At 37.9% G+C, this 26,540-nt stretch overlaps 1 protein-coding gene and 1 long non-coding RNA gene across 3 annotated transcripts; one reads left to right on the top strand and one right to left on the bottom strand.

Moving 5' to 3' along the window:
* LOC121868050 lies at nt 1-23,975 on the top strand. Of its 2 annotated transcripts, XR_006089294.1 has the most exons (5): nt 1-124; nt 2,018-2,136; nt 18,852-18,938; nt 21,116-21,234; nt 23,430-23,975. It is a non-coding gene; the product is annotated as an uncharacterized LOC121868050 (long non-coding RNA). The 2 variants fall into 2 exon arrangements; XR_006089293.1 differs by lacking the exons at nt 18,852-18,938; nt 21,116-21,234; nt 23,430-23,975 and adding an exon at nt 4,457-4,744.
* On the bottom strand, nt 12,534-26,540 carry LOC121868049 (transmembrane protein 209-like). Its single transcript, XM_042368316.1, has 12 exons — nt 26,514-26,540; nt 24,045-24,210; nt 23,669-23,850; nt 21,626-21,856; nt 21,100-21,215; nt 18,541-18,721; nt 17,951-18,082; nt 17,388-17,506; nt 16,978-17,157; nt 14,812-14,970; nt 14,265-14,417; nt 12,534-13,934 (listed from the first exon to the last, which is right to left on the bottom strand). The coding sequence occupies exons 2-12, from the start codon at nt 24,167-24,169 to the stop codon at nt 13,743-13,745; spliced, it is 1,770 nt and encodes a 589-aa protein (XP_042224250.1). The 5' UTR covers nt 24,170-24,210; nt 26,514-26,540; the 3' UTR covers nt 12,534-13,742.

Consider the following 26,540-nt stretch of genomic DNA (forward strand, 5'->3'; position numbering starts at 1 on the left):
GTGTGAGGGAGGGAGGAGGGTCCAGACAACGTTGCCATCATCACTTACACTCAGTTACCTCCGGGAGTCACACGATTGGGGCTGTCACTCTGAGCTCTACGCTATACTCCACGTTTCTTATACGGTATGTGTTAATTGTGAAGGAATGTTTAATATAGTATATTCAATATTGTAAGTGTTTATGTTGACGTATTTAACGATATTTGGTGTATATTTTAGCTGTAGATGCGTCTTGGTTTTATTACCTTACATCTTGATTTAAATGTGCTAATTGGGGCTAATGGATGCGTGTCATATAGGTGTATGGTGCAGGTATACGGTGTGCTGCAGGTAGTGCTGGTGTGGTGTAGGTATATGGTGCAGGTGTAGTGAGAAATTAAAGGTAGATAGTGAAGACGAGTTGACCAATAACCACTATTGAATAATGTACTGTACACCACGGCTATTGAACAATGTACTGTACACCACTACTATTGAACAATGTACTGTACACCACTACTATTGAACAATGTACTGTACACCACTACTATTGAACAATGTACTGTACACCACTACTATTGAACAATGTACTGTACACCACTACTATTGAACAATGTACTGTACACCACTACTATTGAACAATGTACTGTACAACACCACCATTGAACAATGTACTGTACACCACTGCCATTGAACAATGTACTGTACACCACTGCCATTGAACAATGTACTGTACACCACTGCCATTGAACAATGTACTGTACACCACTGCCATTGAACAATGTACTGTACACCACTGCCATTGAACAATGTACTGTACACCACTGCCATTGAACAATGTACTGTACACCACTGCCATTGAACAATGTACTGTACACCACTGCCATTGAACAATGTACTGTACACCACTGCCATTGAACAATGTACTGTACACCACTGCCATTGAACAATGTACTGTACACCACTGCCATTGAACAACTGTACACCACTGCCATTGAACAATGTACTGTACACCACTGCCATTGAACAATGTACTGTACACCACTGCCATTGAACAATGTACTGTACACCACTGCCATTGAACAATGTACTGTACACCACTGCCATTGAACAATGTACTGTACACCACTGCCATTGAACAATGTACTGTACACCACTGCCACTGCCATTGAACAATGTACTGTACACCACTGCCATTGAACAGTGTACTGTACACCACTGCCATTGAACAGTGTACTGTACACCACTGCCATTGAACAGTGTACTGTACACCACTGCCATTGAACAGTGTACTGTACGCCACTGCCATTGAACAGTGTGCTGTACACCACTGCCATTGAACAGTGTGCTGTACACCACTGCCATTGAGCAGTGTGCTGTACACCACTGCCCAGTGTACTGTACACCACTGCCATTGAACAGTACACCACTGCCATTGAACAGTGTACTGTACACCACTGCCATTGAACAGTGTGCTGTACACCACTGCCATTGAACAGTGTACTGTACACCACTGCCATTGAACAGTGTGCTGTACACCACTGCCATTGAACAGTGTGCTGTACACCACTGCCATTGAGCAGTGTGCTGTACGCCACTGCCATTGAGCAGTGTGCTGTACGCCACTGCCATTGAGCAGTGTGCTGTACGCCACTGCCATTGAGCAGTGTGCTGTACGCCACTGCCATTGAGCAGTGTGCTGTACGCCACTGCCATTGAGCAGTGTGCTGTATTGTACACGGCTCACAAAATTCTCAAACACTTGGTCATACAATACAACAAAACTAATTATAAATCTGAATACTGCCGAGGAAGTTTTAATGTAAATAATCTTTCTTTTCGCCTGTAAAAACTATAGATGAGCAACATTTATAAAGTCTCTTCACAACCAGACAACGACCATTTCGATTTGTGTCCAGCTGTTCCTGGACTTGGTGGCTGTTGTTCCAAGAGTTCTGTATAGTATACTGTAGGTGTGCAATGACTGTAAGAGTGTTTAATTTTTTATTAATAGTGGTTACAATATTATTCATTCCAGGACGGTGACGCGAAGATGGAAGATGCAGGACACGATGAGCACAAGACTGGTTTCTACTGGTGAACGGGACTCTTGGTGCATCACATCAGAAACCTGACTGTCTACTATAACCAGTTAAGGTATAGTACAGTGCGTCTCTCATTGTGGTTTCTTCCTTAGTTCCAATAAGGATCTGGGTTCACAATTTAAATTTTCGAGTCATTAGTGTAATTAATGGCATTTGAAATATATATATATATATATATATATATATATATATATATATATATATATATATATATATATATATATATATATATATATATATATATATATAAAATCTAAATTTAAAATAGATTATGGTTTTCCTCTTAAGTTTGTCTCCTTCACATACATTTACTAAAATACTTAATATCTTTATTATATAAACGCGTTAGTTTTAAACTTCCCCCAAAATAGATATGGGTCAAAAATACCCATTACCTAATACCTTAATTTCTTTACTTGGGAGTAAAAAAAATATTGCTGAAATTTTATACCTAGGTGCTACTTTTCATGCGGAATAAGGATCTGGGTTCAGAAAAATTCGAGTAATTGGTGTCAACTAATGGCCTTTGAAATAATTATACATATATTTCTAAAGTAGATTAAACTCTGCCTGGAAGTTTTAAGTCGCCTTTACAGTATATGCATTTTCTTAAATTTAGGCTCGTGGTGTCTACTGGTCTGGTAAAGGCAGGTTACTTTATTTTGGGGCTGGAGACCCTGAAAAAAGTTGGAAATATTAAAAATAAACATGGAATTTTATTTGAATTTGGTGTAACTTCAAAATAATACATTGCCAGCAATCTTGCCATAGATTAATGCTGTACTGTATATTAGGTAAATAAAATTTTAGGAACGTTACACTACAATAATGTTATTGTTTGTGTACTGATCATATTGTATGTTAGTGATCAAATAAACAAATATTACCAGTTATATCTAATTCTGCGATAAGTATTATCCGATGAATTGTTATTATAATTTAGTGACAGGTGGTTCAAGTGCATTTTTCGGTTTTTACCAAGTTCCGACTTTTTGGGGAACGTCCAGGTCGACCTACATGATCTCCCACAAATCTAATATACTATAGGACTAGGCGTGTCTGTATCTGGTTTTTTTCTGGGCAGCCGACACGGCACAATCTTTTGTCATCAAACTTGGTGGAAAAATCGGAAAAAATTCGTAGTGGAACAAACCTGGTCCCATGTCGATGGTTTCTTTAGGAAGGCATTAATTAACCGTTTTATTTAAGATGAAAAACGATGCAAGTCTACTGACCTGGCGCACCCTCATTCACTGTACGCTAGCCAAGCGCGAGTGTTCAAACTTTCACTGGGCGCGAAGATGCCCACGATCACTTGTCAAAACTATGGAGGAGGCGTGTTGAGGTTTTCTGTTCATCATAGGCCTGGGGTGGGTTGCGAAAGGGACTTAAATTTCTTGATTAATATTTATATGTAATAGTAGTATAGAGGCTCCCGAGTCCGGTGTACCTATACTGAGATTTCATCAATCTATTTTTTGTTGCTTATTTCTGTAAAGTACTGTAGGAAATTGTCAATAGAACAATGTTAAGAAAATGGTTTGATAGTTTGAGGTATTTTATTACTTTCATGTGTAGTATGTTACTTTTACGCTACTTTGAGAAGTTTTGTTACTTGTGGAGTTGTTCACTTTACGTTTGGGAATGGTTTCTTTTCTGTAGTTTTATTTTTACGTTACTTTTAGGAACTTCGTTACTTTCATGTGGAATTGTTTCTTTAATGTAGTTTATTACTCTTACGATAATTTTACGAATTTTAGTAGTTTTGTCTTGTTACTTTTGTGCCATGATAAAGTAAAGGTATAGTTAGTCCTGGGTAAAAACTGAGCAGCTGGTAACAAGAACTTCCACTTATTGTTAAATACAATTTATTCATATTTTACGTTAATATTTAGTCTTTATTCTAGTTTTGTACAGTTTATTCATATTTTACGTTATTTCTTATTTATACAATTTATTCATATTTTACGTTAATACTGTCTTTATACAATTTATTCATATTTTACATTAAAATTGTTTTATTAAATTTTTTATACAATTTACTCATATTTTACATTATTTAGTTTAATTCATCTTAGATTTTATAAAGTTTAATCTTATTGGTGAATATTTCGTCTTTATTATTTCTTCCTTTCATCCTCTTAGCCACTGATCGGCTCGTTAGCCGCTTGGGCGATCGGTCACGTCTCTTATTACTTTTCTTTTCATTTATACAATTTATTCATATTTTACATTATAGTCTTTATTAGTTTTTATACAGTTTATTCGTAATACTTATATTTCATCTTTATACAATTTATTCGTTTTACTTATATTGTAGTGAATACTCTCCCCTATAACTGCTGATTGGTCACCTGCCTTCCTCTCCTCAGCCAATCAGCAGCGAGTTCCAAAAACCGGGCATTGCTTTCGAACTGCGCGGTGATTGGCCAGTTGCCGCCTTCACTTCAGCCAATCAGCAGCGTTTCTCATCTTTGCACCTCGACCCGTGATCCGGCAGAATAATATAAGTGCCCCCCTGCCTCGCCGTGAGGGCAGACAACACCACGCTCTTAAGCGAAGACCTCCTTTAAAGAAGCTCCTTCACGGCAACTCTACAACGCAGTAACTTCCCAGCACCTGACTGCTCTGTACATATAATATATATATAAAAATCGCCATTGTGAATTTACTTGATCACCTTCATCCTTAGTGCGAGATCTCCTCCATGTATGTATGTGAGCCTGACAAAGATAAATTAGACTAATGGCCACATACACTGCCCTACAATTGGAACCATGTGAAGAGGAGATGCCCAGGGACTCTTTGAAGGTCGAATGATGCCGTCTTGCAGGAGTCTGATGAATTCCGCCTTGGCTGCATTCAGGAGCTCAGGGGGAAGGCGGCGAGGGCGTGAGAAAACTGGAGGTTCTATATCTCTGTTGCGGTTGAAGACTGGAAGAGATCCGTTTCTCATCCATCATTGTGAGAGTGCGTCCTTTCCATCCACACCACCGACAGGAGCACACCAAGAAGCTGTCGAGACGACATGGTCACTTCTGTTGGCTCGCATACCTATGTCACTACTATATATAACCCAATACACCACACCCCCCAAAATACCCTTGACCACCCCTCCCTTCTCTACTCCCTCCACCTCCCTATATCTACTCCCTCTTGATCGACTCCCCCCACCCCCTCCAATTAGTAATTAGGTAAAGGTTAAGACTATGCCCCATTAGTTACTGTTTATTGACCTTTGTTGTTTGAATTATATCTTTTTTAATTAAATTTATCCTCTTCGTCCCCTGGTTAACTTGCGAGCTTAAATTGTTCGTTTATAGGTTTTATTTTATACCGCAGGACCGTCTCCCACCAGTGGTCGTGAAGGGGGGTAATTGTGTGATCTACTGTCGATATGTTGTGGTTCTTTCATTCAGTGTGTTAGTAAACAGTGATAAAGAGGTGGTGGAGGTGGTCACTTATTTACCTGTGCGTGAGGACTGGTGGTGGTCCTCTTCTACTGTGGTGTAACAGTCTGGTGAGGAACATGTGTTGTGGTGTGACAGTCTGGTGAGGAACATGTGTTGTGGTGTGACAGTCTGGTGAGGGACATGTGTTGTGGTGTGACAGTCTGGTGAGGGGCACGTGTTGTGGTGTGACAGTCTGGTGAGGGGCATGTGTTGTGGTGTGACAGTCTGGTGAGGGACATGTGTTGTGGTGTAACAGTCTGGTGAGGGACATGTGTTGTGGGACAGTCTGGTGAGGAACATGTGTTGTGGTGTGACAGTCTGGTGAGGGACATGTGTTGTGGTGTGACAGTCTGGTGAGGGGCACGTGTTGTGGTGTGACAGTCTGGTGAGGGGCATGTGTTGTGGTGTGACAGTCTGGTGAGGGACATGTGTTGTGGTGTGACAGTCTGGTGAGGGACATGTGTTGTGGTGTAACAGTCTGGTGAGGAACATGTTGTGGTGTGACAGTCTGGTGAGGGACGTGTTGTGGTGTGACAGTCTGGTGAGGGACGTGTTGTGGTGTGACAGTCTGGTGAGGGACGTGTTGTGGTGTGACAGTCTGGTGAGGGACGTGTTGTGGTGTGACAGTCTGGTCATGTGTTGTGGTGTAACAGTCTGGTGAGGACATGTGTTGTGGTGTGACAGTCTGGTGAGGGACGTGTTGTGGTGTGACAGTCTGGTGAGGGACGTGTTGTGGTGTGACAGTCTGGTGAGGGGCATGTGTTGTGTTGTGGTGACAGTCTGGTGAGGGACATGTGTTGTGGTGTGACAGTCTGGTGAGGGACATGTGTTGTGGTGTAACAGTCTGGTGAGGGACATGTGTTGTGGTGTGACAGTCTGGTGAGGGACGTGTTGTGGTGTGACAGCCTGGTGAGGGACGTGTTGTGGTGTGACAGTCTGGTGAGGGACGTGTTGTGGTGTGACAGCCTGGTGAGGGACATGTGTTGTGGTGTGACAGTCTGGTGAGGAACGTGTGTTGTGGTGTTATAAGGGGGGGGGTTCCTTTGTGTTTTCTTTCTTTTCCTTATTCATTCATTTTTTCCATTAGTTGTCTAATTATTTCGTTTCCTACAGTTACTTCATAACTTCTGACCTTTGGTATCAAGCTATTGGACAAGAATAAAGGTAGATACTGAGGGAAAACGATACCCCTAACATACTCTAAAAATGGTTTATTCATATGAAATTAAATTTGGTTAAAGATGTCAATAACATACTACAAGGATCTACTCCTAGGCTTTACTCATCTGCAGTTCCAATTAGATACTCTTGCTTCTTGCATCAATACTGGTTGTACATTTAAAAGAACACCCAATATAACAAGCTTACATATGGCACCTTCACTAGAACTTGGTTGGTAGTACACATGGAGGATACACTCACAACACGTTATTACTGGTACTGTACTTTCAATATTTTTGGGTTCACTACTGAACATGGGATAACTATATTTCTGCTAATTATCCCCAATCATATACAACAATAATACTTTGGCCCACATAACTGTAAGGAGTTCCCCAGGGTGTCACTCTGGTGTCACCACAACAAACGCAGAGTGCTGTTAGGGTCGGTTACAGTCCGACACATGGCGAGGGAGTTCGGGCCTAGTTCCCAGGGCGTGGACTCCCAAAATTTAATCGTGCCGAATTAACGACATCCTGCAAGGCAGCCACCTGTGTGTAGCTACCTGTGCCCCTGTGACTGTCAGGTATTCAGCTAACACACACAGTGCCTGAGATATGATGGGACAGTGTCAGAGGTCAAAAATATCTCCATCACCAACAATCTTTCGTCTGGCAACAACAGACGATATTTGTTACATTAATTCTTTCACTGGGTAAACATGAACACTGATATTCACAAAATTCACTAAGTTAAGCTGACTTCATATGGTGGGCGTGGGAACGTACACATACCTGAGATATGATGGGACAGCGTCAGATGTGACGCTGTTCCTCGGGCACGAGTTTATTTACGGCTAACTGGTAATTCAGGCCTGTGCGCTACACATGCCAGAAAGGCTAATTACGCAATGACAGAAATTACATGGGTAAGGTGAATTTCTTACGTCTGTTTTTATAATCTAATCAGATTGAGCTTGCCAGGAAGAAGTGAAATGGACGTCAAATACACACTGGATAAGCTGGATTTCTAGACAAGGACCCCCTCTGGGTATACGTTAAGATCTTGGAGATAAGAGTGTGACATATTCTTTTCAGGAGATTAATTAATTTCTTAAATAGGCAACTGACAATGATCAAATTACAAATATCAGATTCTGAGGTTTGGGAATCAAAATAATCTAACTATAGTAGCAATTGGAAACTCATGGCTATCCCCAAGGACGATATCACGGGATGTCATTCGTACTGGCAGACTCGACACTCACTCACTCACTCGCTTGACAAGTGTTAAGGCCCGTCCACAGATCGAGCAGTGCCCGGCCGGCACGCGCTAAATGCCCGTTATCGGGCAAAATTGGCGGGCAAACTAGCAGTGCCTATGCCCGTCGTTGAGCAAAGTCATGGTCTGCCTGTCTGGTGGTTTGCTGCCGGATATGGAGCTCACTCTAGTCCCATAGCTTCCTGTCTATGCATATCATAATTCTAACATTATTCAATGAATTTTTATGTACTACAAATCTCACCTGCAAGTAATCTTCCTTGAGTACTTCATACATGACTTGACAAGTTGCATGTATTATGCGAGACAAACTTTGTTTTGATATCCTTGTTCTATACTGAAGTGACGTGTAGGTGCACCCAGTTGAAAGATATGAGCGTTGCATCTAGACGAGCCTCTGCAGATATACTCTCCCTCATATTGGTATCCTGTTTTTTTTATATATGGTTCCACTTTTGCTAGAAGTTTGTAAAACTTGTTGGGGTCCATTCTCATGTAATTGGTGAAGTCTTGCTCATGTCCATCTAGCAGTTCACATAAAATCGTGGCATGACTTCCCAATACTTTTCTTCGACCTAACCACTCTTTGCACCATTCCCTTTTCTGCATTTGGTTCTTCTTTTTGCACATAGCAGCAATTAATATAGTACACAACGCTATGCTCTTCGCTTTAACTGTCTGGCGATTATTCCTGCGACACACCATGGTGATCGTACCGCACCCGCCACTGCCGACCACCTACTAGCTACCGGCGCCCCTCTATGACTGCCGCCAACCACCCCCGTGTGTACAACAACACACAGGCTTTGCCCGGTAAACAGGCAAAGCCTGCCAGGCACTACTCGATCGTGTGGACGGGGCTTTACTAACAATAAAGACAGTTGAAGCTTTCAACATCGCTTGCAAAGGATCTTGAATGCTTTAACTGTAATCAGACATACTTAAGTCGACTCAAAACAATGGTGCTCTCTCTCTCGCATTCAAATTTACTTTATAAGAGTTTGGTTTCAGGAAGTTGGATAAAATGGATGGCACCTAAGCTAAGGAAAACACATTTCTTCCTAGGGATAACTCCCCAGTTATCCACTTGTTTTGCGGGCGTGAAGCGTAATATGAATCCTCAGGTTTCAAACAGACCAGCAGTGCCATTGTGACCATGACAGTGTGACAGTCTGGTGAGGGATATGTATTGTGTGACAGAAGCAGACCGTGTACACACACACACACACACACGTTGAAAGATCGTGTGTTGTATAAACTGTGAGTTACAACCCTCTCGTAGAGCATCACAACACCTAATAGAGGCTCACCTGGGATACCTTCAGTATGTAGGAAGAATTAATCCGAAGGGTAACAGCTTCAAGTTGTTAATGTGAGAAATTTATGTAGGAATAAATTCATAAAATACACATTGAATCCTACTTTGAGAGAAAGTTTATGACAGCCATGGGAAAAATTTATCAATCAGAACAGATATAATTAGTTTACGTATTATTCATTTACTCTCTACATACGTCAGTTATTTACACCCCTCCCCACAACATGCATGCCATCTTTGTGTCTGTCCGTGTGTCGAGAAGTTGTCAACAATATTACCTGAACAACTGACGATAGATGCGATGCAACTTTGGCATGTGGCTGTTTCTCAACAAGATATGACATACTGTATTCAATAATCGGTATTGTGTTAAGTCCGTTCACAGTGATGGCCTCTTGTATTTGTTTATAATGTATACAAGAGAACTTGATCACCTTGCATAAACAAAAATTATATTTGTCCACAATCAGCTGTAAGCATGTTACTGAAGTTGGTTTCATGTACAAATATTGTATATATAGTACAGTACACCCATTGCCACTGTACAGTACTTACAATAGTCCAGGGAAATTAGGAAAAAAGTTGATCTAATTCATATCAAAGTTCCCAACCAATCTGGGGTGAGCTTTTGCTGCCATCTTGAAAAAATGGCAGCCGTTTGCAGTTTTCTGTGTTTTACTTGTTCACCGTTGATTTTAGGGATATGGCACTTAATATTAAAGAAGAAAAAAATCTGCACATGATGGTATATAATACTGTATTTTACTTTGTGTAAGATTAATAATTTATGAGAAAATAGTTTTACCTCCCCACTGGCCAAATACCCATTTCCTGTGCATATACACTGAGACCGATAGAAATCTGCAACAGGAAAGATCATGTGCCTTACTGGGTCATCTTGGCATTTTTGGGGATATCACACTAAGTAACAATGTGCAGTATATATCTATGTAAAGGTGTTTTAGCTGTATAAGTCCCCTACTTTAAAATTACACCTGTTAGAGCGGTAAATTTAATAGAGATGAAAAAATATTGGAAAAAAATAGGTGACAAATTTTTTTCTCATCATTCTTAGAAAAATCAAAACCATCAAATTAACAGAAATGATAATAATCAAATATAATGAATGATGTTAAATGTAAAAGGACACATCTAAAAGTATATTTTTTTTATATCTGGTCATGCTAATCTGATGGACATCTGGTGGACACTTCTGGGTGAACCATATGTCTGCCACTTGTCCACCAGATTTTATTCCAAAATAAATGAGCATGGAATCTAGGACACATGACATTTGTGATCTTTTCTGGGCAATTTTGTATCAAGATTTGTCATTTAATTTCGCTATTAAATCATTACTCTAATACGTCCCCACTCTTTGATATCACCATATTTTTTCATATTGGTCATTAAACCTGACAATTATCTCAAATGCTGACCATCTACTCTTTTGCTCACAGAAACCCCGATAAAAATATCAAGGCTTGTTCTTAAACAAGTGTGTCAGAAAATCGTCATTGAGTCTAGCTTTTGCTTCTGATCAAACAGGTTTATGGTGGCTTGACCCTCACAAGTCACAATGGCCAGATGGTCATTAAATTTTAAGTGAATATGTTGATATACCATACAGGAAATTAAGTCAAATGGCTCCAGGGATTTGGCAGGTATGTGGAAATATCAGTAATCATCTGAGGGTGTCTGAAGGCAGGTGTGTGAGGATGAGCAGGAATATGAGGTCTCTTAATTAAGGTCACAAGTATGCTAGTCAGGTCATCTGCACTACTTTAGCCAGAGGCACCTAAAAAGTTTTATGAAAGTCACATGAACACACACACCCACAAGCACCCTAGTGCATAAGCACACAAAAAAGTAACCCGTCTGCAGTGGTTTCCTTCCTCTTAACTCTAATATATATTGGGTTTTGTTTTGATGGCCACATTGCTTAAAATACTGTATGGAAAACATTTGCATTTTGAGGCAACCTCAATTTTTTTTCTTGACTAAGTTCTGAAACCTTTTAAGTGGTAAGTATCAGATTTGGAATACTTAGCCATGCCTTGGAATTACACGATATGCTTTATTACACTGGGATGATGTTGCCACAATAAAATGTTAAGTCAAAGTTGCAGGGTTAGTAAACCAAGTCTTTGGCCAATCAGCTTTGTACTACACCTGGCAATTGTAGTACATAGAATGAAGAAGAAAGGAAGCAGATGCATGTTCATTTGCTTAATGATCCTGAGCTGAATGTAAAATCTAAAGCAAATAACATTAGGGTGTTGACAATTGTTCATTTTCTTTGAAAACATTTGAGCTACAATGTGATGAGTTATGTACTGTACTAATAAGCTGTCACTTTATAAAGTTCTTTCAGTGAACAAGTTAGTCAAGTATGGACTGGCATTTATATATGTAAATAATTGACAAAAAATTCACTTGAATGTGAAAAAAAATAGTTTTCAATTGCACATATTTTTCCTATTATATTGTAGGGTTGCTGGACAAATGCTAACCTCTCGATTCTTAAGCCTTCAGCAGCTTATGGGTTACCCCATCCTCTTGGCAGGATGCTAAATCACTGAAGGCTTGTTCCATCATCAGCAAGTGCATAATACATCTGTAATATTTAGGCAGACAATTTATATTTTACATACAAACACAAAGGGACCAAGTAACAATTCCCCAAGACCTATTTCTGGTTTATACAGAATATAATTTTACAAACAAGGAACCCCTTTTTTTTAATATATATATATATATATATATATATATATATATATATATATATATATATATATATATATATATATATATATATATATATATATATATATATATATATATTGGGGTATGTTATAGCGAATGGATTCTACTACGAATATTCCTATAACGAACGGTTTTACCTGTAAAATTGAGAATGCTATAACGCGAACAGTATTTTTTTTTTTTTTTTTTACTAATTGTTTTTTATTACAAGTATTAATGATATATTCTTTATTTCAGGAGTTTAGATGCATATTTATGCACTTTTTTAAAATTTTTACAATTTTATATTATATTTTTCAGTATTAAGTAGTTGTATTTGGGGGCCTGGAACGGATTAATCCTATAACGAATGAATGCTATAACGAACGAATGCTATAACGAACAAGGTTCTAGAACCAGTTAGATTTGTTATAGCATACCCCACTGTATACTATTTACTTGTTAATTAAGGTGTACTGTATAAGAAAAAGCTTTTTCGTAATTTCTAAATTTATTCTGTTTCCTCTCAACATTTACTTACTACTTCCTCCATTTGCACACATCACTTCCCACATAAGGTGGAGTGTAGTACCAAGTGGATAGATCACTTGGCTTATGACACCATGGTTACTGGTTTGAGACCTATGGTACACTGAGTTGAGTACCCCCAGTTATCTCATCTGCAGAATGAATACCTAGTTTTATCGTGCCACCATTGAGAGATGGTAGAAAGTAAAGTTGACCACATTAAATACTGTACTTGCATACCAAAGACTTTGTCTTCAAGGTGTTGTTTCAAAATTGCCCCTGTGGCTTAGCATTAGGGGATCTACTTTCACAGCCAACATCATTATCAATATGAATTTATGAAAGACTATAAATATTCAACAAGTACAGGTAGTCCTGTGTGTAAAATACCGTATATAATACTGTATATGTATTGCTTTAAGGTAGTGTAATGCTAAAATATAAATATTTTAAATTAAATCATTAGATACTTAATAAAAATTAGAGCCATCAATGGAATGGTTTATTTCCCCCTAAGTTCAACTAAAACTGCTAGGGTTCATCAACTGTGTGTAACTAATGTGTGAAATTTGGTTGGGATGTGCCATTGGTTGAATACCACTTTTTTTATCAAGGGGCAGAGAGCACCATGATTGCAACCCCCAAGATCCTTTAAGTTTGAGGGATAAGGAGAGACAAGTTTTTTTTCATGCTTTTGCATTACTGTAGGAAAAGCAAGTGGTGCAGATGTAGTAATGTAACAACTTATTTACCATTTTGTTGGTATGAAGCAAGATATAAAATGTATTTCATAAATACTAATACTATACATGTATACCAAGTACAAATGAAGAGATGCTATACAAAAAAATAAAGTACTGCTTATTTAAAAATTGAAATACAAAAAGTATTCCAAACTAAATCAAAATCACAATGAATATATAAAAAACAATATTCAGGAAGGGGGTGTGAGGGTGGGCCTTTTAATCTTAAACCTTTTACCTGCTTTGTTTTATAAGTTCACACCACATTACGGAAGACCCAGTCAAAAATGGAAAACTGATATTTTTGTGTAAATCATAGAATTTTGATCCCCAAATTTATCTGTCCTCATGTGCACAAATAACATATAAAAATAATATTGAACATGAGATTCACATTCACTCACTTAATAATACAAAAATATTCTTATTCTCAACTGCTTCGAACAACCCAAGAAAGGTTTACTCCCGACATTGTGAGGTTGATATTTGCAATGCGTGAATGTTGTTGGTGGGTGACGTGGTGGATGAAGAGCAGCAGTGCATGGGTGAAGTTGTTCCGGCCACTACCAACCTCACATTCTTCATCCGGGGGCAGGACTATCTTCACGTGGGGTGGATTGATCTGTGGGCAAAAATGAATGACTAACAGCAATGCTTAAGTGTCACTGTTCCTCCCATTTAGTTAGGAAAGGTTTGGTGACTATAAAAAGTAATAGATGTATCTTTTACATACCCAAATGCTCTCCAAATATGTATTAGTACAGTATATTGTCTTCCCAAAACATTATAATTCCAACTACATTATATCAATAGCTCTTCATGATGCAAATAGTGAAACTTATCATGTTTCACTTTTCAGTATTAACCCCTTTCTATGCTGAATAAAATCGTCTGGCGTTAGCCAAATCAAATTTTAAGTGGTGCCACCATAGTGAAGGGGTTAATGTTTTACCTGACTAAGGTACAGCAGAGGCCGGGTGGTGGGCTTAACAGGTTTCTCTGGTGCCTTGATTACATGTGTGCTTGAGAACATGCGACCTTCCGGCTGTTGGATATCTGGTGGCAGTTGGCGATCCATGTACATTGCAAACAAGTGCAACAATATCTGAAAGAGGAAAGTATAGTAAGATTATTCTGCCTTACCTTTATTGCAATGTGAAGATATTGTAAGCTATGATTAAAGATGTTAGGTTAAGATTAGCTAATTGTGAAAATTGAGTTACTAGATTTGCACATTAGGAAATGATTAAATCTAAGCTGCAAACTGGGTTTAATTATAGGAAATAACTTATGTACAGGCAACCCTCACTCCCTCCCTCCATTTCTATGATCTAGTTAACCTAGATCAACTAAGTGGTCCCCACCAGTGGCTGACCAAAGGACTCAAAGCAGTGATGGTTGGGTCAGCAAATGAGTGGTGTAACCACTTACAAACCCTAACTCATACAATGTAGACAATGGAGAAAGTGTAAGCCAATCCCGCAATAATTAGTACACACAGCAGTATCAGTAGGGTATTCTTCCTTCCAAGGTTTGCTATTGAAAGTGGAGCTTCCTCCATTCCAACGGTATGCAGAAATAGCTCCACCCGCACTAAGCTCCCTGAGGCGATGAACTAAGTAGTCTTGATGAATCGTTACATCCAGGAACGGAACAACCTGGCAAATAAAAGACAAGTTTAAGACACTTGGTTATCATTTAAGCACAGAATATAGGATGCAGTGATCAGTAAATGTGTGCAGTGATCAGTAAATGTGTACAGTGATCCCTCGGTTAACGAATTACCTTCCATAAGATTCTTAACTTCGGTTAACGAGCATTCCCTCGATTAACGAATTCCTTACGAGGGCCCCTCCACATGTTTTCGCTTGCACACTAGCTGTCATATTAGTCTGCCAATACAGTAATCGGTTCTAGGGCTTAAAATCCTTACTATTTTAGTAAATATCAAGAAGTTTGTACTATTCAATAATTTTAAGTCTTATATTAAAATTTTTAGTCATTTTAACAATTATTTAACATAATTTAAGTACAGGGAAACTAGTTTTTAGTGCACCAAACAGCCTGTCAACAGACCATACAGGCGTCAGTCTGTGTCTTTTCAGTGGAGGTAACGTCTTGCTTGAGACACTGTTCAACATAAACGCTTTTTTTCTGTGTTTCCAGTCAAATTATTGGTCATTTTGAAATTTATTTTACATATTGACAATATATAATGCAGTGCAGTGTTGATTTAAAGAAAATAATCTTTAATTACACCAAGTGAACTAAAATTTTATGGGTGAAATGGCACCAGAATGCCTTCTCTTCCACCCGAATGCCTTCTCTTCTCCCTTCTCCTCCACCCCCATTCTAATTCCCATCATCATCATCATCATCATCATCATCCAGGAGCCTTCTACATACACACCTCAAAGTAAGTGTACTTAACTACCTTTTTTGTTGACTTTAGGCAATTTTCGGTGAGCTGGAACCAATTACCAAAAAACCCGTTGAAACAATGGTTTCGGTTAAAGAGCAACCTTCTAGAACGAATTTTGCTCGTTAACCGAGGAACCACTGTACTTAAGCCATGATGACATACTCATACTGGATAAGAAGTATGAGTGAGAGATTACTGTATGTGTAGTACTTTGACAGATGCGCACACACAAATACCCTCCATCCCCAATGAGGTTATGGGACACTCAACCTCCTACTACCCAGGTAGGTCATTTACTCCATCCCCTGATAAGATATTCAATTAAGAAAATATTTTTAATTTTTACCCTTGTGTCTTTGGAGTGCTATCATAAATAAATAAAAAAAATCAAATTAAATTTTAATTTCAAGTTGTAAAATCAAGGAGAATCTTGAGTGCTAATATTTCTTCACAACAAACACATCATCATGTACTGTACAGTCACAAACAACAGTCCTCTTGCCTCTCCTGCTGCTTCATGAACCGAGATTCAGACTTGTGAATCCAAAGCATTCATTTGACAGCATAATGATGCATCAGTGTCTACTTCTTCAGGTTCAAGAGTCTAAATCTCAGTGTTCGTAGAGCAGAAGAAAAGGCGATAGAAAAAGTAACCAATTTTTAACTTTTGAAGGTATGTGGTTACTTTGTTCTCTCATACTACTACCATCCACATTTTCTACAACTTCCACTAAACCACCATAATCATTATTGTCACAAGCCACAATAAAAATTTGAGATGTATATTCAATTCAGGATTATTATAATTAAAAAAAATTATCCTTAATTAAACATCCACAATCATGACAACAGATACAATTAATGCTTGAACTATAACCGTGACCTACAGTGGAAATGACTAACCCGCCATAAAGCCTTGACAGTGTTTTGAAGGCCATCACCAATAAAACTATTTTAACCTTTAAGAAATGTTTGGGTTAGGTGAACAGCTAAACAACTAAGACCAGTCAGAATGACCTCAAATTTCCTGATACAATGTTGACAACTAATTTTGTCAAAACTTGAGAGACATAACTTTAGAATAATATACCAATACATGTTTTGCCCAAACCATGAAGAAGCCACAGCCAACTGGTTACACAGTACAAAATAGTCATACACCTGCACTAGTAATAACCAGTTTCTGAAACTGATATGAAATTTGTCCTCTGAGTGGAGGAAACACAAACTAATACTGCCTTACATCAGCTAATTGCTTGAGTCCAGATATATTTTGTGCCGTTTTTTTCAACTTGTCGACGCCAACACAGCCAATTTGTATCTCAGGTGCTGCTGCTCTCAGTGCCTTGTTAGTATTGTCAATATCTTGCACAAGTGGGACCAAAAGAGTGGCAGACATCCAAATCCGCAAATTCTCTGTAAACTGTAACCAAAGATATTTTTATCTTGAGATATATATTACAGAGTTATGATGAAACAATAGATAAAGGAAAATTACTGTATATAAATTTGCAGATGTAATAGATTGCTAAAAGCTATGAAGCAACTGTCAATAAGTGGGAAAAAAGGGAATAATTTAGAATACAAGTTTGGTCTTCCTTCCTTCTACTAAATGTACTGTAACAGGTGTAAGATCCTCGACAATGATCTCACCTGGAAGAGTTGTTCTGGGGTGACGTTCCTCTTGTGCCATATTTTGCTGACGCTGCTGCTGCACAGTGTTGAGGTTTTGGAGTCATCACTCTTGCTGTCTGCTGAATTTGTCTCCTGACCTAACGACCAGTACAAACATCAGTCAATATATCCAATGTATAACAAAATCACTCATATATGGTAAATACTCTCGAGAACATTCATAAGACAAAATATTATTTAAAGATGTGAATCGTAGAGCATCACAAGACCCAAGTGACTAAGGAAGTGACAAGTGAAATTAAGGGCATTCTATGAACTCTTTACCTATAACAAAAGAGAAATGAGCAAAAAATTGGGTAAAGGTTAGCAAATGATGGAATGACAAGAGCAACACTCAGGAGTACGATAATGAAGATGTGAAAGTTAAAAAAAATTCTTAAACGAATAAAATCAAGAACTTCTCTTGGGCCAGGTCAGTGTATGCTGGTCAAAAAGTCTCCTCAGTAACTTGTTCCCAATTTTTACAAGCCCTCTGCTACTACACTGCAGGTTAACTTAAGAAGTGAAGGAAGCCAATTTACCCATGTCTTTGGTGGCAGCCTGGTAGACATTCTTGCGGAGGATGTTGCCATGATCAGAGAGTTGAGAGTGTGGTGAAGTTCCATAGGCCCACAGAGAGCTGTTCATGCTGTTGTTGCCCTCTGACTGTGACACTGCAGCAGAATAAGCCAATAAACTTCACAAAAAACATAACTATATAAGCAATTCGTATCAGTATACCCTCTGTATACTGTACATGTTAGTTAAGGAATAGTTATTAATGAAATAGAGTGCAAAGATAAGTTGAGGATAAGAGCGACCACTCATAAAGTATTTCTGCTTATTATATTAACACTTTACTGTTGCTTACTACACTTATCTTACATTCCTCTCTACCATTTCCCCCTTTCTACAGGTTTGTGTATTTTCTGAAGTCACTCTACACAAAACAGAAGAATAGAGTTAATAAGTAGAATTAAGAATAATTTTTCACCTGGGAAACTTGTTGATTTTCTAGAATATCAGATAGAAATTTCTTAGTCTATTAACTTAAAGGTTCTATATTTCTAGAGCTCATATTCAGCAGGTCAAAAGATACAAATCTTTCATGCCAATACAGTACTGTACTTACTTATCTGTCGCAGCTTTTCCCGTTCCTTGTACTGTTGTAAATAGTCCTGTAAACCAGCTTCACCACTAATGGGAGGACCATAAGCAGCAGGGGACACCGGACTATTGGGACTGCTGCTTACACGGTGAGCCAGCAGAGAGTCAGATAGTTGGGATGGTGAGAATGAATGCTGCTGTGGACTCTGGAATTTGTACCAATTATGTATAAAACTATTGCACAGGGATTACAGCCGAGTTGGTCTACCTGCCATAAATATAATTATATTACTTACTGGCTGTGTTAATTCTCCACATTTTTATCTTTTTTTTCAGGGCACCCTGAGCTGTTAGAAGTTGCGGCCCTGCCTTACCAGCTGAGAGGGAGCTTGAAAGTCCTACCTATAATGCCTATTTCCCATGGTAAAAGTTGGTTGATGATTGAAGGGCATCAGAACCTATGACCCTTCAGGCTTTTATGCCCTTAATGTACGAGTCATAAAGGCAAGTATGAACTTTTCATACTTCCCTGTTGGGCGCTGTAAATGCTTCTGCGCTTCACCTTGCACAGGATGTAAGGGGGTGCCCAATAAACTAGCCCCCTCGGGGGCAAATCTGAAATCTGAATTGAAGGGCATGAAGCTAAAAAAAATTGCTTAAAATTTACTTGATGGTAACTGGGGCACCATATCATCAAGTAATCAAGGCCAACTCATGAAAGCAGGGCTGTGGAGTCGGAGTCGAGGAGTCGGAGGAAATTTCGGCTTGTGGAGTCGGAGTCGGTAAAATTGTCCAGACTCCGACTCCGACTGAAGCTATTCTGTTCCTAAGAACAAATATATGAACTCAGGCATATTCATTGCAGTGATTCCACTGATCCCACTAATTTTCTTAAATTATTAAAAGAATTTATTTCCATTTTATAAGCATTATTATGAATTTATTGTAGCAGGCACAGTATAGCACTATAATTTTGGACGATAGTCTCTTCTTTACCATTTGAAATTTTGAATTATATCAAATTTTGTTTCGTTGAAAACTGCACAGAGGCTCTCAGCTACAAAACAATTAGCTACAACCTGTTTTTGGTGAGATTAAGGCAAATTTAATTTAATAACTTAATCATGTAAGGTTTATCCATTTTCCTTAATAAGGTATTCATTTCTTTAATGTACATAAATATATAACTTTACTTTAAAAGGAATTGTAGGATCATCATTTAGATCCACATCAGATTATGAGCTTAAACAAAATTCATATGCTGAGATCGAACTTTTAGATATACATGTAAATGGTGTTTTCTAGTTAATATCTTGAATTCTTAATAAATTTATTTTTCTTTTGATTGAAACTTTGAAAGTCAAGCCTATCATCTTTTTGTAGTTCTTAAATATCGTCCAGATCATTAATAAAGCTGTAGCAGTATAGCCACGGTGTTTTACTTTTTACCTATGCAGGTTACAACATACAAATTACAATTAGGATGGTAGAAATAGTTGTTACAAATAGGCCAAGGAGTCGGAGTCGGAAGCATAAAAATTTGAGGAGTCGGAGTCGAAGGTTTTGTCTTCGACTCCACAGCCCTGCATGAAAGTGTGATAAATGGCTGTGAAATGGTGATGGTAGAATTTTTGCTAAAAATATATTAACCAACATTTCACATTTGGTTTACATAAATTTACCAACTCATCATGAATTATTTCTTATCATAGATATAAGCACTACACAACAAATATCAATAACATTTAAAATGATGCTAACTGACCTTCTTTAGGATATATTTTTTCTTCAAAATATAACAATAACCAATTTAAAAGAAAATTGTCAGTCTTGTGCCTGGTTCAAGTAGCTAAATAATTTGTCAAAGTAGACAGGACTGATGACATAAACATTTGTGCATTTTCAGATTACCAATACTGTATGCAAAATTTCATTATATGAAATACAAATAGTAATTTATATAGGTATGAAAATATTATAAGTCACACCAATGTTATTATGAAATAATATAGAAATCATTCTTAATAAAGAGTTAATTCCAGGCAATATTAAGGTAACAGAGAACTTCTTAGTCATACATTAAGTAATTCAGTTATAATGTATAATCAACTTCAGACCAATTTATGAGCACAGTACAGGGTATTATTATTATCATCATTATTACACCAGTATGCACTTTAAGCTGTTTAAATTTACTGAAATGATAGAAGGGGTTTACCTGTCTTTCTCTAGAAAAGAGTGAAGAGGTTTACCTGTACTTATAAAAAGGAGAGTGAAAGGGTTTACCTGTCCTTATCTAGAAAAGAGTGAAGGGGTTTACAAGCCAACTTAAAGGTTTTAAGCACATGGGCCTGGCATCACTTGAGACAGGTTGAGTGAAAAGGGCACAGGTATTATCTCACACTATTTGCTTGGATGTCTGACAACCACCTAGGTCTTTATATCATGTGGGGATATACATAGTTGTACTTTTGATACTGGCTCAAGCTGGATATCAATCACATACTGCCTCCTCAAAAGAGTATAGTACTGTACAGTATATATGAAACAATATGTGGTGAAAATAATTCTTAATTTCACTAACTGTCATAATATTGTAGGATGAACTTAGTATGGATGACTGGTTACGGTGGAAGGCCCAGGAGTTGGCTGTAACAGATCCACCGCTGCTGCTAGTTAAGCTGAAGTTCAGACCTGCGACTGAAAATAACATGACATGGTAAGAACACTAAATGCTTTTTTCTTAAAAAATTTCCATACAGCATTATAGCCATTGCACAACTTAAATCCCCCACCAACTCTTTCAAGTCTTTCCAACTATTCAAGAAGGCCAGAACAAAGAACATTTACACCAACCCACTGCTGATTTTCCATTTAAAAATTACATCTATTATGGTGTATATCTAGTTTATGTATTGTATTAATATTTTCCGCTTGGATGGTAACCAGTCATGAATATATTGAACGAACCATACTTTTTAAAGGGCCCTTTACTAAGTCTACCTATACAAAATCACACTGTGGCTGGAGTATTTCCAGACCATTCAACCATCCTCCTACACATTGTATAGAAAATGCCATTATAATAATTAGTGAAAAAGTGAACTTACCTGGACTGCTGACAGAGGAACCTGGACTTTGTAAAGGTGAGGGGGAGGCACTCTGACAGGACAGGTTACCCCATGAGCTGTGAGACATATTAACTGGGGTGACAGCTCCTGGGGGGCTCATGGGTGATGAGCTTCGTAATGTGGCATTGAACAGAGATGAGAAAGAAACAGATTTGTCAGCAACTGGTGTGGAATTAGTCTTCTTTGGAGTTGCTGGCTTAAATCCTATATCTGCAAGAGGTACAAAAGCCTTAGAGTAAATCACAAAAAGTAACTAAATATGGTACAGCATAATCATTAACACATGACATACACGAGTAAAAACTTAATAGTTCAGGTTACAATGTCTAGGAATAATGGAAGTCTTGGAGCCTGTCAGATGCACTCAGTAAATTTCTTGTATAATTCCAAATACTTAAATATATTCAGACCTTTAATCACCTAATGACAAACACATGGTTCATCTGAACCGGTTTAGAAAAATTGGGGATAGTTTGGACAATTTTGAGTGATCCAACAAATTTAACTGAGATATTGGTCATCTAACTGGTTGTAAGGGGTAAATTCCTTCACCACCATCCAAGATAAAGTAATCTGTTAGCCGGAATCCCTCAAACCCAGAAATCTCCGATAACCGGGACTGAAATTTTCTCAGAAAATCATTCCCAAAGCTGAAATTTTCTGGAAATTCTGACTTTGGGATTGATTTTCCGAGGGACACATTTTTCGGAAAATTCTGAGAAAATTTTCCCGGTACAGGTGCTCCTCTACTTAAGAATGTTCAACTTACAAACTTTCAGAGATACAGAAATAATCACTGAGGGGGGTTACCTGCCAGAACAGGTGTTTAATGTGGATGAGACTGGATTATTTTGAAGAAAATTCCAGATAGAACAAAAATTACCTAAGAGAAGAGTGAGCGAGCCAGGTTTTAAAGCTGTATTAAAGGGTATAGCTGTACTAAATATCCATAATCTTTTCATTTTTTTTACAATATGTTTGGTATCTACAAGAGTAAAGTTGGACTTGCAAACTTGTTCGTAAGTAGAGGAGCACCTGTATCCGGAAAATTCTGGGGATGGGGGAATTTTTTCCGGGTTTGAGAGATGAAAATCATGTTTGAGTAATGATGTAATGAGCAATTTCTGGAACTTGAGAAAATTTTTCCGTTACCCGGAAAATTCCGGTGATGAGGGATTTTTTCTGGCTTTGAGCGAGTCGCTTCGTTACCTAGAAATCTCTCATCCCCGGAAATGTTCTGCACCAATTGTTCCGGCTAACAGGGATATCACTGTACTTATGTTCTTGGCAATTTACAGAGCCTTTATTCTCCACATATTCTCTTCATCAAGCCTTTATAATGATTTTACAGCACTTAATAAAGTAAAAATATTAATGAAAATCTGACATGGGCAAATGAGAGTGATGTATGCAGAACACACCCCAACACAAGATTGAGGGCTACTGTTTGGCCTCCTGAATCATACTCTATCCATGAAACCCCTGAACACTGCCAGTCACATGTGTTAGTAACCCCATTTGACCTGTTTTCAATGGCCTAAAGTGTTTAGCTGATATTGGCATCTCCTGTAGCTCAATACATGTAAGATACTGTATTCATAATTTGCTAGTAAAGGTTTCTTGCACCCCCTTGGTTACCATACACATCTGAAATTGTCTGGATATTAAACATCTGTATAGTATTTTTTAATGTTATACTGTACTCAGTGGTCTGTGAGCAAAAATTCAGGCCCCTGAATGCATTCCCTTTTCCCCTATAAGTTATCAATTTCTATTTCCGCAGATTCAACATCTATGGCATCCTCCAGGGATGAACTTCACATGAAAATTGAGGATTTACTGTATTTGGAATGGGAAGTTGTACACTGAACCACCTTAAATTCCAAGAAGAAAAGAGCATCTAATATAGGCATACATAACGAATGACATTGAAGGTACAACATTAATGTAATTCATTATCACCAATAAGACCAATTCACAAAATTATGGCAACATGCACACACACATATAATGTACTGGTACCTGTTTCATGAATTGAGAGGAGGGATCGTTGTTTATCGTTCACTTCTATGGCATTGAGAGTGAAAAAATTTACCGCATAGCTCAACAGGAGCTTGACCAAAATGAGGGTGGATATGAAACAGAGGACCAGACAAGTCCACCACCATAGCTTGCTCCTCCCACTAACATTACCGCTGTGCTTCCTGTGGGCAACAATCCTTGTACAGTAATTGCAGGTAAATAATACATTTAGTATATTGTATGTGTAAAATTTTATCACTATGGCATTATTGTGTGGATGAGCCTAATAAAGCTCTACTAAACCGACGTTAAAGATTTTCCATACACACTCGGACAAAAGGAATGACTGAAACTGCAGGATTAAAAGTGAACTTACAGGTCGTGCACTAATATGGCAATGAATAAGACGATGAACACAGCCCACTTCTTGCATGATGTGATGGTCTGGCCTGCAGATTTACGTGAGAGGACCTCCCGAACTAGAGTAGACACCTGTGCCATCCCTCCACCAAGTAGCTAACTGTCCAGTACAGTAATTACACCTGAAAAATATAGTCTTCAACTACTGGTACCAAATAAATTAAGGAAATTAAGATAACCATATACTAATACAGTTCTGTACTGTGCTTTACTCGCATATAATTGCCAATAAACATTACACGGGTTACATTTCTGGAGAATGGCTGAATGTGGAATCCACAGAAATGAAAGTTACAGAAATAACTTACAGGATAAAAGAGGATGTGGTGAAGCCCACTAAAAACCAATAATAAAATCCTAATTCTCCAAATGTAATATATTGTGAGAACCTGGATCATGTGTCAAGCATACACCCGAGACTAAATACCACAATCCTGGCCTGGATAACAAGCCTTGATTGACTGGCTGCCCTACCAGAACTTTGTTTGGACAAAGACATTTTGAAATTATCTGCCAAGTTTTGCAAGGTGTTATCCTCTGGCCTAAAATATGAAGGTGATATCTCAGTTTGCCCGAGTAAAAAGTGGGTAAGGAAGCATTTGGTCCTGAATAATGTGAAAAAAGTTAAAATGTTCATCTGGCTACAACCATCAATACCAACATGCCACTGTCCAACTCTATAGCATTAGTGTGGCTTGTAGTGGGATAAAATACTGTATTTTATATATAGCAGGAAGAGGGGGAGCTACTGTACATAAAAAGTTGTACAGGTATAACATATATATGGTACCAGGTATTTACACGGTACAGTTCACACAATTTTGATAAATTTTCATATTAAGCCTCAATGATTTACTGGGGACCTACCTGACCTTAAGTATTTATTTAGTCTTAAATATATTTTTCTTTAATTACAGTATTGCACTTACAGCAACCGCTACATTACATGATTTATATAAGATGAACCATTCTGTGAGTGCTTGTACAGGTATGTATGGAAATTTGGCCGACAGTGTTTGAATGTCAAGAACATATCAGGCAAAACAATGGCATTGGATGGGCATGGCAGACGGTATTAGAATTTTTGCAGGAAGAAAAAACCGGAAAACAAAAATACGAATACGGAATTATAATTCCTCCACTTACTTTGTGGTTTTCAGAGGTAAGGAAGAAGTTAGCTTCCATATAATATTAGTCAAAAGCAGGTTAAGTCTACAAGTCATAAAATATTACGGAGATTTGCTAAAATTGGTTGCTGGAAAATTTAAAATGGTTTAATCATAAGGTTAAGTTTCTGTTGTCTGTTTTAAAAGAACTGTTGGGTAAATAATAAATATAAAATACAGTACATAGCTTACTGTATAAACAAATCTCATTACTTTGTCTCTCTTGATAAAGAAATTGCTTTCATCACGCTGCCGCTCACTCGAAATAGGTTAGAGTATGTTAGGTTTCTCAAGAATCTTTCAATTCTCAGCCATCGCCTGAGACAAGATATGTCCGTATAATTAGCCTCTGTAAAATAAAATTAGGGCACTATTTAGCACCAACTTGACAAAATTTCTCCACAGAAGATAAAACAAGAAATATTTTATTTTATATGGAGAAATTTCCTCAAGTTGGTGCAAAGGCTGGACCACTCAAGTACAGTATTGTATTACTCTAACAAAATTAGTAATTTCAGTTCTGATACCAGCTCCATAAACTATACGTCCATTCCAGGAACAATATATACACTATTGATCTAAACAAGACTGGCAAGGGATATTAATTTTCTACAGGAAAAAAAGTCAATTTACAGTAGTGCACCGTTCTTTCTTTGGGTATTAGACATGTGTAAATAAAACCATAGAAAGTCGGCCAAAACCCACCAAACCTAACCTAATCAGGGGGACCAGGGAGACTCTGCCCCCTAATTAGGTTAGGTTAGGTTAGATAGAACGGTGCACTAATAAAAAACATCAATTGCACAGCTTGATATTATCAACCAATGAAAACTACCAAATCTAGCAATTACAAGACTATTAACGACTATAATTCACAGTGTTCCGAGCAAAATTATCGTTTCAGTCATCCCTGTATTTTGATATCCAACCTAACCTAACAAACATAATTTCAACCTAACCCATATCCTAAAATTCGCCACATGCCTAAAACGATAATAATACTGTGTTCCGTAATAATGTGAATCAACGGCCCAGAGAAAAACTTAAATCTTATCAGTGGAAGAAAAGACATTTTAGTACCTACTAACTTGTCCATCACATTTATGCTCGTTTATACCCATTTACCCCCTAAAATAAAATTGAGTACGTCAGAAATAGTTTACATATATCATAGAATATGCATAAATCTCATAAAAAAACAAGAAGTGTAAAATTCACGAAAAAAAAAACAAAATTAACGAGTCAGAGAGAAGCCTCACCTCCTCTCGCGTGGTAAACAAGTGACG

Source organism: Homarus americanus, unplaced genomic scaffold, assembly GCF_018991925.1.
Source record: "Homarus americanus isolate GMGI-L3 unplaced genomic scaffold, GMGI_Hamer_2.0 scaffold37032, whole genome shotgun sequence".
Taxonomy (NCBI): domain Eukaryota; kingdom Metazoa; phylum Arthropoda; class Malacostraca; order Decapoda; family Nephropidae; genus Homarus; species Homarus americanus.